Source organism: Nannobrachium achirus (genome assembly GCF_963921795.1).
Source record: "Nannobrachium achirus genome assembly, chromosome: 3".
Taxonomy (NCBI): Eukaryota; Metazoa; Chordata; class Actinopteri; order Myctophiformes; family Myctophidae; genus Nannobrachium; species Nannobrachium achirus.
Genome location: NC_137812.1, coordinates 62738775 through 62755021, shown reverse-complemented (window position 1 = coordinate 62755021; position 16247 = coordinate 62738775). Strand labels below are relative to the sequence as shown.

Genomic DNA, 16247 nt, shown 5'->3' with positions numbered 1-16247 from the left:
AAACTCAAACACAAACACACAAGCATATTCTACCCTTGTGTGTGATTTAACAGCATCGTTGTGAAAGGGGAGTGATGTGAAACAGGACAGACTTGAGAGAAAGGAGGAGATTTTAGGTTGAGGGCAGAAGAAGGTGAGGAAGATAAAAATGATTCTCTTTTACCGCAATTCAAATATATGGGACAGACAATGACACTTACAATGCATCTTTGAATTCTAGAATTCAAAGGTTCTTCTTTTTTTTCTTTTCTTTTTTTTTTTGTTACATCAAGCTTCTATCTAGAGTGTTTTCTGGACCCCGCAGTGGTCCCGAGCGTGGCTTAGAACATGACAAAACACTTGCAATATTAATACAGGTTTTTGATGGTGATGCCCCTTTGAACAGTCAAAATCCACAAGGGGAGGATGTGTACTTATTAAGAGAGGTGTGGTAAGAATTGGAAGGACTGTTAGTCTCTCCTGTTTGTGTGGTAGTTCAGACAGAACTACAACACTGCAATGTGCAGTGTTAGCTGCTAACTAGGTGAAGTCCATGTTGTGAGCTTCATTAGTGCTGTTCTTGCTGGTTATGTAAGGCAGTGAGCAGTGCGGGCCCCCCCGGGGTCTGGGCCTTGGACATTCAGTACAGCGAGTAGGCATGTCTCCTACAGACGTTTGGATCTGTATCTGCATAAAGCCTCGGAAAAAGGAGAACTGTTGAAAGGATCACCTGGGTCAGGTCACATCACCTCAAGAGTCAAGACCCATACCCAGGGTTCCCACACATTTTTTCCAATGCATTTCCAAAACCTTTCCAAAACGTTTCCAGAATATTTAACCCAATTTCCAGGACTACATCGTTGTTGTCGGGTGGAAACCTCGTATCTCCAAGTTTCAAATGTGTACGTTCTTTCGCAAAGCAAAGCCCTGCTTCATCATACAAGGCCGGCCCGTCGCACAAAAGAAGTGAAAACAGCAGATCTACAAGCACACAACGCCTTGCGGTGCGAGGCGTTGTGTGCTTGTAGATCGTCTGTTTTCACTAGTTTAAATCATTTTTTAAATTATAAATGCAAAAGAATGGTTTTGGACATACAAGGTTTTCACCCGACAACAACTATCTAACAATAATTCAGCGCAATAACGTGTTGCTTACTCCTATGTGCAATGCCCAAAGACAGGCATAGCAAAAATAAAAGTAGCTATTTTTTCCCGGACTTTCCAGGACCCTTGATCAATTTCAAAACTTTTCCAGTACTGGAAAAACATTTTTCTAATTTCAAAATATTTCCAGGAATTTCATGACCGTGGGAACCCTGCATACCAGACGAGCTACTCTCTGGTCCCAGTTCAGTTCTCTTCTGGTGTCATATACTGTTGGGCTTATGGTCAATCTCTGATAAGACGACAGATGACAAATGAGTCTGAGAGACTTAACAATCCAAAAAAAGAAGTCAATGATAGCCTAAGCAGATCACAAAGACAATAAGTGACCGTTTAGCTAAAGCATGGCTTCACAGCTGCTGTATCAAAAACATCCACAAATCAATCTGTAACAGTATTACCATCATTCTGGACAGATGGTAATTACTGTATGCCATAAAGCATTTCCAGATACAGTCACAGAGCTGTTCAGAATGGAAATAATCCCACCAGTCTAAATACCTATGTCTCTTATTACAGAAATACAATACAATAGATAAAAATGGACATTTCAGAAGCTGTCATTGGTGAAAATAACACCAATTACCCAATTTAGGTTTGTGTCATGTTGTGTTCCGTTTTGTGGTGTTGGACATTTATATGGAATGGCAAAATATGATATGGAACAGCAAGATACAAATGTCAGGTAAATATCGCCACATTTCATGATAGGCTTCAGCTGACCAAGGTGGACTGATCTAGGGGTGTCCCAAATTTTGTATTAAGTATTACATTATGGGAATGAAATACAATTCATTATATGGTTATAATTCCGGCTGCCCAAATATACAAGCTAACAATTTTTTTTATAAAAGTTTTTACATAAAAGAAAATTAAAACAAATGTTAATGTAACATTTTCTTTTTTTTTAATTCAATGGATTAAACAATTTGGTTAGAATTATGCTACCGTGAAGTATTTAGGGGTTAGTTTGTACATATGTACACACTACGCATTTAGGGTTATATGTATTTACAAGTAGGTAGCAGCACTTATGTCTCACTTTAAGCGCCATGAGTTCAGAATCATGACATCGAATTCTTAATTTACACTCCGTCATATGAGGTGTCCGGCCAAAAATAGCAGATCTACAAGCTCATGTACAACGTCCGTTTTTTGCACGCGACACCCTAACTCTATGGAAACTTTAGTAAGAAATACAGAGTCACGTCTGTAGCCCATGAATGCCCACAGTGGCGGCTATCGCAATTGTTTGCCTGGGTTTCGTGTAATTATAAATTGGGAACGCGTGAAGCTGAGCACTATTGATCATCGCAGAAGCCATTGAGAGAAAGACAAGAGATAATGACACAGAATGAGCTTTGCCTTGGTATGTGATGAGAGCGGAAGAGAACATAGAAATAAAGAAGGGAAGAGAGGAAAGGAAAGTAGTGTACTTGTGTCTCTGCTTGAGTCCCTGCAGTGTGCGTGCGTGTGTGTGTGTGTGTGTGTGTGTGTGTGTGTGTGTGTGTGTGTGTGTGTGTGTGTGTGTGTGTGTGTGTGTGTGTTTTTTATGTGCGCAGCTGATATCTGTGCATGGAAATGTAACAATGACTCACCAATGTAGTAACGTAGCACTACTATGGCAGTGGTTCTCAAAGTGGGATCCAGGGAACCTCAGGGTACCCACGGGGCTCCAAATGGACCCGTACGGGACCATGGGGGGTCCTTGAAATCACAAAGATTGAGAAGCACTGTCTGTGTGTGTGAGTGAGCTCTGTGAGGGACTATGAGTGGGGGGGAAGTTTGATCGCTTTAAGGTGCAGTAGCGCACATGGACCAGCAGGGGAGGCTGAGCAGGACTAGAGAGCGGTGAGGCGGCCAGTGAGCGCTGCCTGAAGCTCGGAGGGCAGGAAGACTCCTAACTCTGTGATGATTCCTCCTGTGATTAGCTGATGGGGGGTCACGTCAAACGCTGGGTTCCACACCTCAATACCTGCAGAGCAGAAGCATTACAGAATGACTCATATGAGCCACACACAGACTCCTTACGCAATCATGACATGTACAGTAAAGGCGCTAACCCAGGGGTCTTCAACAGGGTGTGCGGGACCCCTAGATGGTCCTCAGAGTTTCTACAGTGGGTCCTCCGAATCTTATATTAACCACTTGAACCCTAGAGTCCATATTCTGAGAACCTTAGCCAAAAATAGCCGATCTACAAGCTTGTAGATCGGCTATTTCCGGCAAAGAGGTTTGGTGTAGAGGGGGAAAAGAACAGACTACAGTAAGAAATGTCAAGTTTATTAACTATTGACGGTTCAAGTGGTTAAATATCTGAAATTGACATGAATCCAAAATATAGAGGATAGTGCTGTCAAATAATGAAACTACTGTATATGGAATCTCTGAAAAGGTTGTGGGGGTCCCTGCTCCATCTCTCTCTCAACTAAGGGGTCCTTGGCCTGAAAACGTTGAAGACCCCTGCGCTAACCCATTGCAGTAACACGCCATGCTGTGTCGTGTGGTGCCACTCCACACCGTGCCGTATCAAGCTGATTGTCTTTTTCCGCCAGAAAGGGAGTTAAGAGTCCGGAAGTTTGGGGAAAACTACCATGATGTCAATGATGACGACATGCATATGCAACGTTTAGTGTGAACCGTGTCGGCCGGTATGCGACAGTCTACTCTACAGGAACACTACACTGTGGAGTTCGTCTTTATGTTTGTCGTAATTTTTTTAATTATTCTGAGATTCTATCCTGCCTCCTTAAAATCTCTTAAAACCCTCTAGACTAAAACGGGACCCGAGTTTGTACTTCTTGTCTTTGCCAAAAATGCCGCTATGGTTACTCTCTTTCTCAATCCAAAGTAACGCTCTTGACCATGAAAGTGGTTTGCTCTACTTCTCCCTCACTTTCTCTCTCTCTATCTCTCTCAGGGGGAAATCAGTGGCCTTTTTAGCTAAATCTGGCATAGAAGAAGATGGGTTCAAGCGGTTTATAACCAGCATCAGATTATCTGTATATTTTTATTGCATGCGTCAAGTTGCACAAGCACCATTGAGATACATAATGCACACACACAGTGTCGCCTGGTAGAGACACCATTACAAGATATGATCAATTAAACTTTACATAATACCAAAAAAACAACAGCCAGCCACCAAGTCATCAATAATGTTTATAGAACACGTAGGGAAAAGTACAGTTTAGAGACCAGGGTTTTCAGACCGGGTGGTATCGCCATTATAATTTGGTGAAGTGCGCCATTTAATATCATACATGTTGCTTTACCAACGCATTCACGTTGATATCCTTCTGCTTTCTGTACAGGAGTTTCAACTTTTAGATTTTCTCTCTACACCGTTTAGAATTGCATCTCATGTGCTTGTTTAGATTCCATGCTATTTGCCCATTCCGTTTCATGCCTTCCTAGCGTTGGTAAACAACACAACGCTTCCATGTTATTTAACCAATCAGTTATTACCTACATCATTTTAACCCTCCCATCAGCCCGGTTCCAGATGTAATTACCGGGCTAACCTGGTAATGATTTTGATGCCAACGAGCCCAATTCAGCACGATTGCGACCGAAACAGGGGCGTCAATTAAATTGGGTATGGCAGGGGTATACAGCTGCCATACCCTGGGTCCAGGCCAGGGGGAAAATAAAAGTTACTTTTAAATATAAATCCATGAATGTCTCTTTGTCTATCTGTGCTGGTTATTATGTTGTTAAATTACAGTAAAATAACTACAAATGCAAAATTTAACAAAATGGTCACTTTCCAGGCTGCCATATCCAGCCCAAGAAACCGTAGAAACTGGGGAGAACATTTTTTAGTTCTTAAAATAAATGTATCATGCCTGTTGCTAAGGTATGCGCGCGCGCGTGCAAGACACCAGTCATGTTGCCATACCTTAGCTTTTTCTGAACTGACGCCACTGGACCAAAACCAGGCTGAGGTGGAAAAGCCATCAGAACCTGTTCTTTACAATGCCGTACCATGCATGCCGTGCTCAAAAGCCTAGTGGAAAGGTCCTATAATAGACACACTCAAACCCCTCAAGGGGCCGGTAGTCTCATTAAACCAGTGTGCTTTAATTACAGTGATGTCACAGAGCACCTCTTCACTCAGCCTCGTCTAATTAGAGATCACATGACACTGCTCAATCAGCTCTTGCAAACTCACTCAGGACCCATGTCCTCTGTTCCCTTTTCCTGGGTCTTCAACAGGGGGTCCTCAGAGTTACTACAGGGGGTCCTCCAAATATTTGTGTGATAGAAACCTTTTGTTTTCTCCTGTTTTATTTTAACAGCTTGAACCCTAGTGTCCATATTCTGAGAACTTTAGCGGCATAGCTCAGGGGTAGAGAAACCGTTATTAGAGCACGAAGGGTTCCCAGTTCGAATCCGGGCTCCCCCTGAGTTAATGTCGAAGAGTCCTTGGGCAAGACTCTGAACCCCTAATTGCTCCTGGTGAGCAGGTTGGTGCCTTGCATGGTTTCCTCCGCCACCGGTGTATGAATGTGTGCGTGAATGGGTGAATGTAATGCACAATCTATGTAAAGCGCTTTGGATAAAAGCGCTATATAAATGCACCATTTACCATTTTTAGCCGAAAATAGCCGATCTAGATCGGCGGGATTGTAGATCGGCTATTCTCGGCAAAGAGCTTTGGTGTAGAGGGGGAAAAGAGCAGACTAGTTTTTTAAGTATTGACGGTTCAAGTGGTTAAATATCTGAAAACACAAATTGACATGATTCCAAAATACGCTGATGGCTGTGCTGTCAAAAGATTAAACTATATGGAATCTATTAACATGTTGTGGGGGTCCCTGCTTCATCTCTCTCTCTCTCAACTAAGGGGTCCTTGGACTGAAAACGTTGAAGACTCCTGCTCTATAGTAAAAACCTTTTTCTAGACTGCTGGACCTTTTGACACCATGAGATAAAAAAAATCTCACAAACTAACAACTAGGGCTGTCACAATTATTACATAATCGTCTAATCGCGACGCCTTGTGAGATTGTAGATCGGCTATTTCCACTATCAATGTTCTTTTTTAAGTATAAAGTTGTCAAATATGTCAGTAATTTCTTTGTATATTTAGGTTATGTGTCATATCTACCACGTGCAACTTCAAAGCCAACAAGCCAAACAGGAATGTAATTGTCAAGGACAGAAACACAATTAAATCGCTAATCGCAATTTTGAGTGACAATCGTCATGTAAAATGTCATAATCGTGACAGCCCTACTCAAAACACTCTTTATACCTGGAGCTGCAATGGGGATTCCATTTATGCTGGTGAGCTCCTCCGGGGGGCGCACTTCAATGACAATATCCCTGCCACTCTCCAGACTCAGGTCACAGGACGTGCTGGGTGCCGCCACATAGAAAGGAATCCCGTGGTGCTTAGCAGTGATGGCCAGCTGATACGTGCCCACCTTGTTGGCTGTGTCGCCGTTGGCAACCACCCTGTCGGCCCCCACCACCACAGCTGAGAGAAAAGCACACAGGTTGGTTGAAGTAGAGAGATGTGAGAATGGTGCAAGAAAGAGAAACAGGGAAAATAAGAAGAGAATAGTAGGGATGGGACAATATGAAAATGTCAAATCACGATTATCGTGACAAAAGAAATCGCGATTTACGATATTATCACGTTAATCAAAAACCATTATCCTGGGGCGGAACGTTTGCAAAAAATAGCAAATCTACAAGCTTGTGAGCTTGTAGATCGGCTATTTTTGGGCAAAGACATTTGATAGAGAGTGGGAAAAAAAAGACTATATCAAGTACTTATATCAAGTACCTCTTACGAATTATAGAGGGTTTATGTGGTACCGGATATGCAGCTAGGCAAATAAAAGGTGAATTGATCCCAGTGCATGACGGAGGGCGATATCACGATAGATTTTCCACAATACGATTATCGTGAGTGTTTTTTTTAATCACGATAAACGATAATATTGCTTATCGTCCCATCCCTAGAGAATAGTGGAAACGACATACCTGTGATGCCCCTCTCCCTCATGGTCAGGGCGGCCATGCTGTCTGTAATGAGTGTAGCAGGGAATCCTTCAGCCACAGCCTCGTAAGCCGTCAGTCTGGCGCCTTGGTTGTACGGCCTGGTCTCTGTACAGTAGACACGCTTCAGCCTGCCCAGCGCATGTAGACTACGCACCACACCTGCAACACACACACACACACACACACACACACACACACACACACACACACACACACACACACACACACACACACACACACACACACACACACACACACACACACACACACACACACACACACACACACACACACACACACACACACACACACACACACACACACACACACACACACACACACACACACAGGTCCTGGTTACTATGGTTGCAACGGTACTCGGTGTTACCGGTGAGCGAGCACAACACAGAGTAAAGAAAACGCATCCGCTGCTCTGCTCTGCCCCGAGGAGCGCAGTAGAGATGTGACGTTCGCCAACGATTTCGCTCTTTTGAACAGCTCTTTTAAATGAACGATGGGATTCGGTTCTCAAGCGCGGGAGGCCGGGAGCTGTTCCTTGTGTGGGAGTGTCGAGAACAGATTCAGAATCAACGGATCATCCACGGGGCGAGGCACAGCCCATCAGACTGCATGATGTCTCGTCCCCACTCGCAGGGCACGCTACAGGAGACTAGTTGTGGCTTTATAATGTCACTTTATAATGTCACAGCTCGCAGTTGGCAGTAGGCTTAACAGTGTTGTTGCTTTTTTACAAAGCTGAATTTTGAATATGGTCGGATGGTTGTTGTTGTAGCTTGAGGTAGCATTGGCTGCTACTGAGTGCTCACAAGACGACAAGACACGCAATGGTGGTTGAAACGTTGTTACCAATAACCGCGGTGTTGACACAGACAATATTTTTGGTGTTAAAAATCTCATACCGTTAATGTTTCGACTCATGTCTTCATCAAGACAAAGATCTAACAATCTCTCTCTTTCTCACACTTTGTCCCCCAAAACGTAAATATTTTTTTCCTATCATCATCCTGTGAGGACTTGAAATAATGTAGTTTTCTTTTTTTATCGCATTCCTTTACAGTGGATTAAGAATATGAAAATACTTGATGAATTGAACAGAGGTCAATACAAATTTAATTTACATAAAAAAAATACATAGGCCTACATAAACTCTCACAGTATAATTCAAGTGGTGGATATTCACTATAAATTCTCCAATACTTCAAGTGATCACTGGGTAAGAAATCTACCTTTGTGGGAGTGAGGTACTACTTCACAGAACAAATCACAGACTTTCATTCAATAGCTGCAACAACAGGTGATATTTCGCATGCACATACATATGCATGCACTCATTGTTGATTTCGTCAACTAAAACTATGACGAAAAATGTTTGTCGACTGCGTTTTTTTCACTGACAAAAACTAAATAAAAACTAAATAAAACGTAAGCTGTGATGACTAAAACTAAGACTGAATATATTGACAATTTCATCAACAAAATAAAAACTAGACTAAAACGTTAGGGAGGGACTAGTGGAGAAGAGAGCCATTTTATGTTTGGTTGCTCTCAGGTGTTGCATGCTGAAAATAGCCGATCTACAAGCTCACGTGTCGCGCTGCGACGCGTTGTGAGCTTGTAGATCAGCTATTTTCAGCACACAACGAAGTGTAAAATCAGTCATTATGATGCCATCAAGGCCTACCAAAATACATTTCAGTTGACTAAATCTACAGTTGATTTAGTCAACTGAAATGTATTTTGGTCAACTGAAATGTACTATGTCGACTGAAATCTTATAATATTTAGTCGACTAAAATCAGACTAAAACTAAAACTTTTCAGGTGACTAAATTATGACTAAAACTAAAATATATTTTATTCAAAAGACTATGACTAAAACTAAATCAAAATTTGCTGTCAAAAACAACACTGCATGCACTCTCTCACACTCATCCAGCCTCACCCAATGCCGTCCCGTATCCGGCGGTAGCGAGCGAGCCGGTGTTGCAGTGCGTGAGGATGGTTACGGAATCCCTGGGGACGCCAGACAGGATGTGCTGGGCACCATAGTTACCAATCTTCCTGTTGTCATTGACATCACGTTCCAGCATGTCTTCGATCCAGGCAATTACGCTGTGGGATAGACGTTTTTGCGTGTCACTATGGACTTGGGTAGGCTATGTGATCATTGTTGGTCAAAAGGTTAAAGCACTATATCGCCGTTGTCGGGTGGAAACCTTGTATGTCCAAAACTGTTCGTTTTGCAGTTATCATTTTTAAAATGATTTAAACTAGTGAAAACAGCAGATTTACAAGCACAAAACGCCTCGCACCGCGAGGCGTTTTGTGCTTGTAAATCTGCTGTTTTCACTACCTGTGCGACGGCCTTGTATGATGAAGCAGGGCTTTACTTCACGAAATAACGTACACATTCTGTGATACTTGGAGATACAAGGTTTCTGCCCGACAATGACGATATTCTGATAGTATTCATTGCTAGTATATAGAGCCTTTGATCAGCAACAGGAGTCTCCCTTTTTCTCCGGCTCTTTGATAAATAGAAAATATATTTTCTATTATTTTCTACTTGTTTCTCTATATCCAGCCCACCTTTCCTCATAATAATAATGGATGGCATTTTTATAGCGCTTTTCTAAGCAATTTGTGAACTAAAACACTACAAATCAGAACACAACATAATTGACATTCATTCATATTGGGAAGTGAAGTGGCCAACAGTCGACACCAGCGTCCTCACAAGGGAGGCCATGATGGCCATGGCCGTCGTTGCTCCTAAGTTTGGCCTTGTGCCCCTCAAATAAATGGCATGCCCAGAGGCCACAGTGGCCTTAATGCCCCAGCTGACTGTACCACTTTCTCCTGTCTCTTGTCTTGCCAACATGTAGACACCAGTGTCTCTTTCTTGTCATGTAGACAGTAGACACCAATGTCTTTTGTTGAGTCCACATTTTTAAACCAATCCAGTGTCTTTGATTGGTGCAGGGCTGAGCATGGATCAGATTGTAAATACCAATTTATTTATTTCACAGCAGATAGTCTACATAGCCCCTAAAATGACGAAATTCCAGGCCAGGTCCTCACTTCCCACATTCACATGCCAATGGTGGCAAGCTAACACCGAGCGACTCATTGGAGGCAATGTGGCATTCAGTGTCTCAACCAAGGACACTACGACATGTGGACAGAAGGAGCCGGGATTCGAACCGCCGACCCATGGATCATTGGACGACCTGCTTTACCTCTTGAGCCACAGCCGCCCCAGGCGGTAGAGCATCATCCTTGTTCATAAACATGCAGTCTCCTCACCATTTATGTTCCTTACTGTGAATTAACATTTAAATTCTGAAGATTTCCCTCCCGCATTTTCATTCACCCACAGGCACGTGCACACATAGACATCAAAGGGGGCTTAAGCCCTTGCCCTTTTATCTGTCGGTAAAAACTGCCCTTTCCGGACCATAAATGCAATTTTTACTATGGTGAAAGAAATGCAAATGTCCTCTTTCCATGCCATACCTGAAGGCAGCATTCAATAGAACTGCTTGTCAAAATTCTCCTGAACTTGAATGCAGCATCTTATGTTGAAAGAGTCAAAACTCTCCTGAACATGAATGCAGCATCTTATGTTGAAAGAATTGCCCTCTCTCGGTAGAAATCCACGCAGTCAAGTCACGCCACATCGCCAGTATTGACTTGATTATGCTTAGTTCAGTGTGGTTTCAAACACCAAAAATAGCAGTTGTGAGCTTGGAGGTCGGCTATTTTCGGGGCTTCCACTAAAAGGCCCTATTGGAAATTCCAGCCCTCTCTAACATTCTCTGCACATCCCTAATCACCCATCCCTCTTCTTTCCCTCCTTCTTTCCTTACATGTACATTTATGCCCCTCCCTGCTTCTCTCTCAGGTGCGTCAATTGGGTATGGCAGCTGCCATACCCTGGGTTCAGGGGGAAAACAAAAGTTACTTTTAAATATAAGTCCATGAATGTCTCTTTGTCTGTGCTGGTTATTATGTTGTTAAATTACAGTAAAATAACTACAAATGCAAAATTTTTCAATATGGTCACTTTAACAAGGTATTATACTTTTCTCCCCATCTTGACAAAATGGTATATTCCCAGGTTCCGCAGGTCAGCCGCACAGGTGCAATGCATTATTGTTAATTGTGGCATGTTTACTAAAACATGCCAAGTTTAGCTGCCCAAGGAACCGTAGAAACGGGGGAAATTTTTAATGTACTTAAAATAAATGTATCATGCCTCGCGCGAGTGCAAGACACCAGTCATGTTGCCATACCTTAGCTTTTTCTGAACTAACGCCACTGTTCTCTCTCTCTCTCTCTCTCTCTTCATCCATCCCTTACTTCCTACCTTTCCCGGAGCTGTTCAGAGTTCTTCTCCATGCTTTCATTCTCGGCAAACTCCATCAGCTCGCGGGCAGCGCGGCCCATGTTGACGGCGGTGGGCCGGGCTGAGGTCAGGTGGCACAGGGACTCTCTGATGAAGCTCACAGGGTCATCACCGCCGGCACCAGCAGTCAGCTCCACCGCCAGGCTGAGACAGCCCACGATGGCAATGGCGGGGGCACCTCGCACCTAGAAGAGGAGGAGGAGGGGAGAGGGGAGTTACTCATTGTCAGGTTGTCCTTTCCCATCTGGTTAAATGCTATTTTTGTGTGGCTTGCTTTCTTCATGGTTTTCACATGCGTGCGTGTTCTAGATTTTTTCGGAGGGATACGATAATCTACCTGCGCTATTGGTCGTGGGGATACGCTACCACGTTTTCAATGGATGGAATGGTTAGTACTTAGTAGAGGGCTACGCTTTCTTCCAAAACAAAATCTGCACGTCTTACTGTGTAGTACTGTATATAGCGTAACACAGTAGAACACACCACTCTGTGTGTGTGTGTGTGTGTTCATCCTCGCTACTGAGATCTAGGAAGGAAGCACTGAGGCAACAATGATGAACCAACAGTTGTCATAAGTGGCTTGAGAACACCAGACACTGGCACACACACACACACACACACACACACACACACACACACACACACACACACACACACACACACACACACACACACACACACACACACACACACACACAGGGCCATGATATCATCTCTGGTTGAGAATCATTTCTCTCTCCCGGGAGGCACTATTATCATGACATCATCCTTTGTACTTACGGTACATTCCATCACTTCTGACAACACACCAAACGTGTGTGGTGCTGTAGTATATCTGATATAACCCCAGGGGGGGCAGATTTTAAAATGTTCTTTCCAAAAACGAAATAATGTTCCATAATGTTCCAATATCAGTACGCTTTTCCCTGAAACGACTACATCACAGAGGGCGAGAGAAATCGTGTTAAAAAGAACGGAACAGCAGGACCAAAACGCGAACAAAAACCCTGGTAAAGATCATTAATAATTCATCAATAATCTCTCCCGGTGAACGAGGGGCGATACATTACATGGGTGGATGATGGTTGTGTGTGCAGATACCCGGCTTGTCGTGCTTGCACATCATAATGCGAAAACTATAAATGAATAATGGGCTGCCAGCGGTGCCAGGTCATATATTTGGGATGCCCGTTAATTGGGAAGCAGCGGATGCGGTTGAGGCAGCCTCGACCATTCATTCAATCATATATTCCATCATCATCCCGGGGCCTGAGAATCCACGCGCCGTTAGACGAGACAGACACCCAAAACAGTAGTGTGGCTGGTTGTAGCTAGTGGGTGCCGCAGATGCATTCAAAACAAATACAGGCCGCCGGGACCCCCGGAGCGGACGGTGCCCCGGCGTCAATAAAGGCAAGAGCCCGACCAGCTATAGGGCGGCGGACACTGGGGAATCAATCCAGCGATATGAACATGATCATCTATACGGCCGCAACAGGAGCACAAAAGATCAAGCTGTTAATAATGTAACCATATTAACTAGATAGTTGGGCAATACACCGTTTATAAACAACATAGCGGCACACAAACATGATAGATCAGATTCAGATCACATGCAGCATTCTGGGGGAGGGGAGGGGAGGGTTAAAGAGTGTGAGAAGGAGAAAGGGAGATGCGGGGGGGGAGAAAGGGATCTCATCTCCAGCTACCTTCATGGACTTTATGGCCTCATATCCGTCCTGGACCGAGCGGACCTCTTCAAACACGGTCTGTTGCGGCAGCAGCAGCTGGTTGAGGATCTGCAGGGATCCGGCCCGGTAGCGGATCGCTTCGAGCGTCATGACGACCCGAAACACAAGGAGATCGGTGGATGCGATGCGATGTGATGTGCGCACACACTCTCTACTAGTCCACAGTCTCCACAGTCACACACGCACGCACACGTCGTCTCTCTCGTCTCGACCACGGCCTGGTTGTTGTCAGCGGTAGAGAAAGGGGAGGGTGGAACCGTGGAACGGAGCGACAGGGGGTGTGGGTGGGTGAGGGTGGGGAGGAATAAAACGCGGTGATAGCTGGTGGTGTGAATGAGAGGAAGAATAGAGATGGGTTCGTTTCTCCACACAGAAGACTGACTGACAGCAGAGAGCAGCAGCAGCTACGGAACCACGTGTTCTGTTCCAACAGGAAGCCCATCCTCCTCCCTGCACTCAGTGGCGTCAGTTCAGTTGCTAAGGTATGGCAACATGACTGGTGTTTTCGCGGGCGTGCAAGACACCTGTCATGTTGCCATACCTTAGCAACAGGCATGATACGTTTATTTTAAGAAGTACATTCTATTTTTTCCCTGTTTCTACGGTTTCTTGGGCTGGGTATGGCAGCCTGGAATGGTTGTTCAAGTGCAGGTGCAGCTAAACTTGTCATGTTAGTAAACATGCCAGAATTAACACTAATGAATTGCACCTGTGCAGCTGACCTGCCGAACCTGGGAATATAGGCTACCATTTTGTCAAGATGATGGGGAGAAATTGGGAATACAAGTGTGGAGAATATAATTACTGTATAATACCTTGTTAAAGTGACCATTTTGTTAAATTTTGCTTTTGTAGTTATTTTACTGCAATTTAACAAGATATTAACCAGCACAGATAGACAAAGAGACATTCATGGATTTATTTTTAAAAGTAACAATTTATTTTCCCCCCTGGACCCAGGGTACGACGCCTCTGCCTGCACTGTGTTCAGCTGTTCACGCCCACCTCAACTTTAATTACTTTACTGTATTATTATACAAGTCTGGCTAATATACACAGTGGTGTAAAGTAACTAAGTATAATTTTGAGATGATTGTACTTTACTCGAGTATTTCCAATACTTTTACTCCACTACTGCGCTACATCTCAGAGGCAAATATTGTAGGCATACTTTTACTCCACTACAGTATTTGAAAACTTTAGTTACTAGTTGCTTTTTAGATTTGTATTATTAGTACAAAATATACTTTCTACTTTTAGTCATTTAAGTACATATTTATACCAATACTAATTCATTATACCCCACTCATTTAGCGTAAGGTACAGGTACAATTTACCTGTATTTACGTAAAATTAGTGGGGTACCTTACGTTAAATTAGTGGGGTACAGGTAGAAATTGTACCCCACTAATAATTAAGGTACAGGCAGGGCTGTATTAGCCAGTGGGCCGGTGGGGCCGTTGCCAGGGGCCCTTGGCTCTCAGGGGCCCTTGGGGGAACTGGGCCACGTGGTCATTGACAATTTACTAAAATTAAATGTATACATTAATTAAAAATCAAATGTGTGGGCCCCTCCTCTGTTGTCTACATGTGCTTTCTTGGCCCACAGATGATCATCATGGCTTAAAATCCGAGCTGAGTAGTGCGTGTCGGGAGGGAGGGGGGGTTATGGTGGAGGGTGCGGTATAATAAATTAATTAGAAAAAATAAATACAAATTGTACCTGTACCTTACTTTAAATTATAAGGTATCCGGTCACCTCGCCAAAAATCAGACTCGCCAAATTGTCCACGCTCATTGGGCAGGCTTGTCAATGATCCTGGATTTGCCAGGATGATTGGCAATTACATCTACTATGTTAATTCTTTTTCTGAGGGAGGACCCCCAGATGATAAGTCATTATTACTTGGGAGTTTACACCTTTTATTTTACACACGCCCCATGGGGAAGTTTCGCATCAGCCAGCAGCTAAAACCGGACTGGTTGCCTACGGCCAATCATTGCGACTGTTCGTCCATTCCGGCTATGGGATCTAGACTTTACCCCTCCCCCTCTATTCTTTCCTTTCAGATAAATTATTAGCATAACAGCAAAGCCTGGAGATTCCCCCCCAACAACAGAGCATGGCCTCTTCAAAGGCGAGTGGGCCTATTGTTCCAGATACAAGGAAAATCAAATGTGGAGTTATTTTCATATTTTATTTAACCAAGATCCCTCCAAATAAACCACAGTATTAAACCATTAAAGCCTAAATAATCGGCATTCATACATTTCCACCTTGAGAACACAAAACATCACATTTTCCTTGAAAAAATAGTGCCAGAGCAAATGTATATATATATTAACACAATGTATACTGATTGCCATTACATGACATTTACCAATAAAAATGCAAGACTATAGTTTTCCAGGAGGGCGCTCTCCATTCCGACATGTCGCCACTCCGACAGTGACTTCTTCGAGTGGCAACACTTTCATAGAGGTTAAGGTTAGGGTAAGAGATGGGGTTAGTGTCTGTCGGAAAGGAGACATGTCGGAATGGAGAGATGCACTCAGTTTTCCAACCCTGCACACCTGCATGGATACATTTTTTTTTATCAGAGGAAAAGTCCACCAATACATTACCCTTTATAAATGCTTAAGATAAGAAAAAAGAAAATAATTACATATCAAAAAGAGAATAAAACAAGATAACATAGGAACAGCTCTGCCATCTAAATTATAGTCTGATAGTATGAGTACTAAATATCCATAAACTTTGTTGCTATTCCTGCCATTGTCTAATGCGTCACAGAAATGTTTTTTGATTCTTTAAGTGTGTGCTAGCGACTGGCCAGATTAACTTCCATGTGTCCCCTGTGCCTGGCCACTACTCAGCCATCCACCACACAGAATACTGATTTGACTGTT

The 16247-nt window shown here is 43.4% G+C and overlaps 1 protein-coding gene across 2 annotated transcripts in view; it reads right to left on the bottom strand.

Moving 5' to 3' along the window:
- Positions 1 to 13739, bottom strand: part of mri1 (methylthioribose-1-phosphate isomerase 1) — an 82149-nt gene extending 68410 nt beyond the window's left edge. The window contains exons 1-6 of one of the 2 annotated variants that reach the window (XR_013961810.1): positions 13296 to 13739; positions 11548 to 11771; positions 9121 to 9290; positions 7141 to 7317; positions 6404 to 6628; positions 1386 to 3118 (exon numbers count right to left, since the gene is read on the bottom strand). Coding sequence is in view for 1 of the 2 variants with exons in the window: in XM_080721151.1 (XP_080577277.1) it covers positions 2985 to 3118; positions 6404 to 6628; positions 7141 to 7317; positions 9121 to 9290; positions 11548 to 11771; positions 13296 to 13427 (1062 nt within the window). In the remaining variant the exon portion in view is untranslated. Of the gene's footprint in view, positions 1 to 1073; positions 3119 to 6403; positions 6629 to 7140; positions 7318 to 9120; positions 9291 to 11547; positions 11772 to 13295 lie in introns of those variants that run through there. The other variant, XM_080721151.1, reaches the window with a different exon arrangement.
- Between the last annotated feature and the right edge of the window lie 2508 nt (positions 13740 to 16247).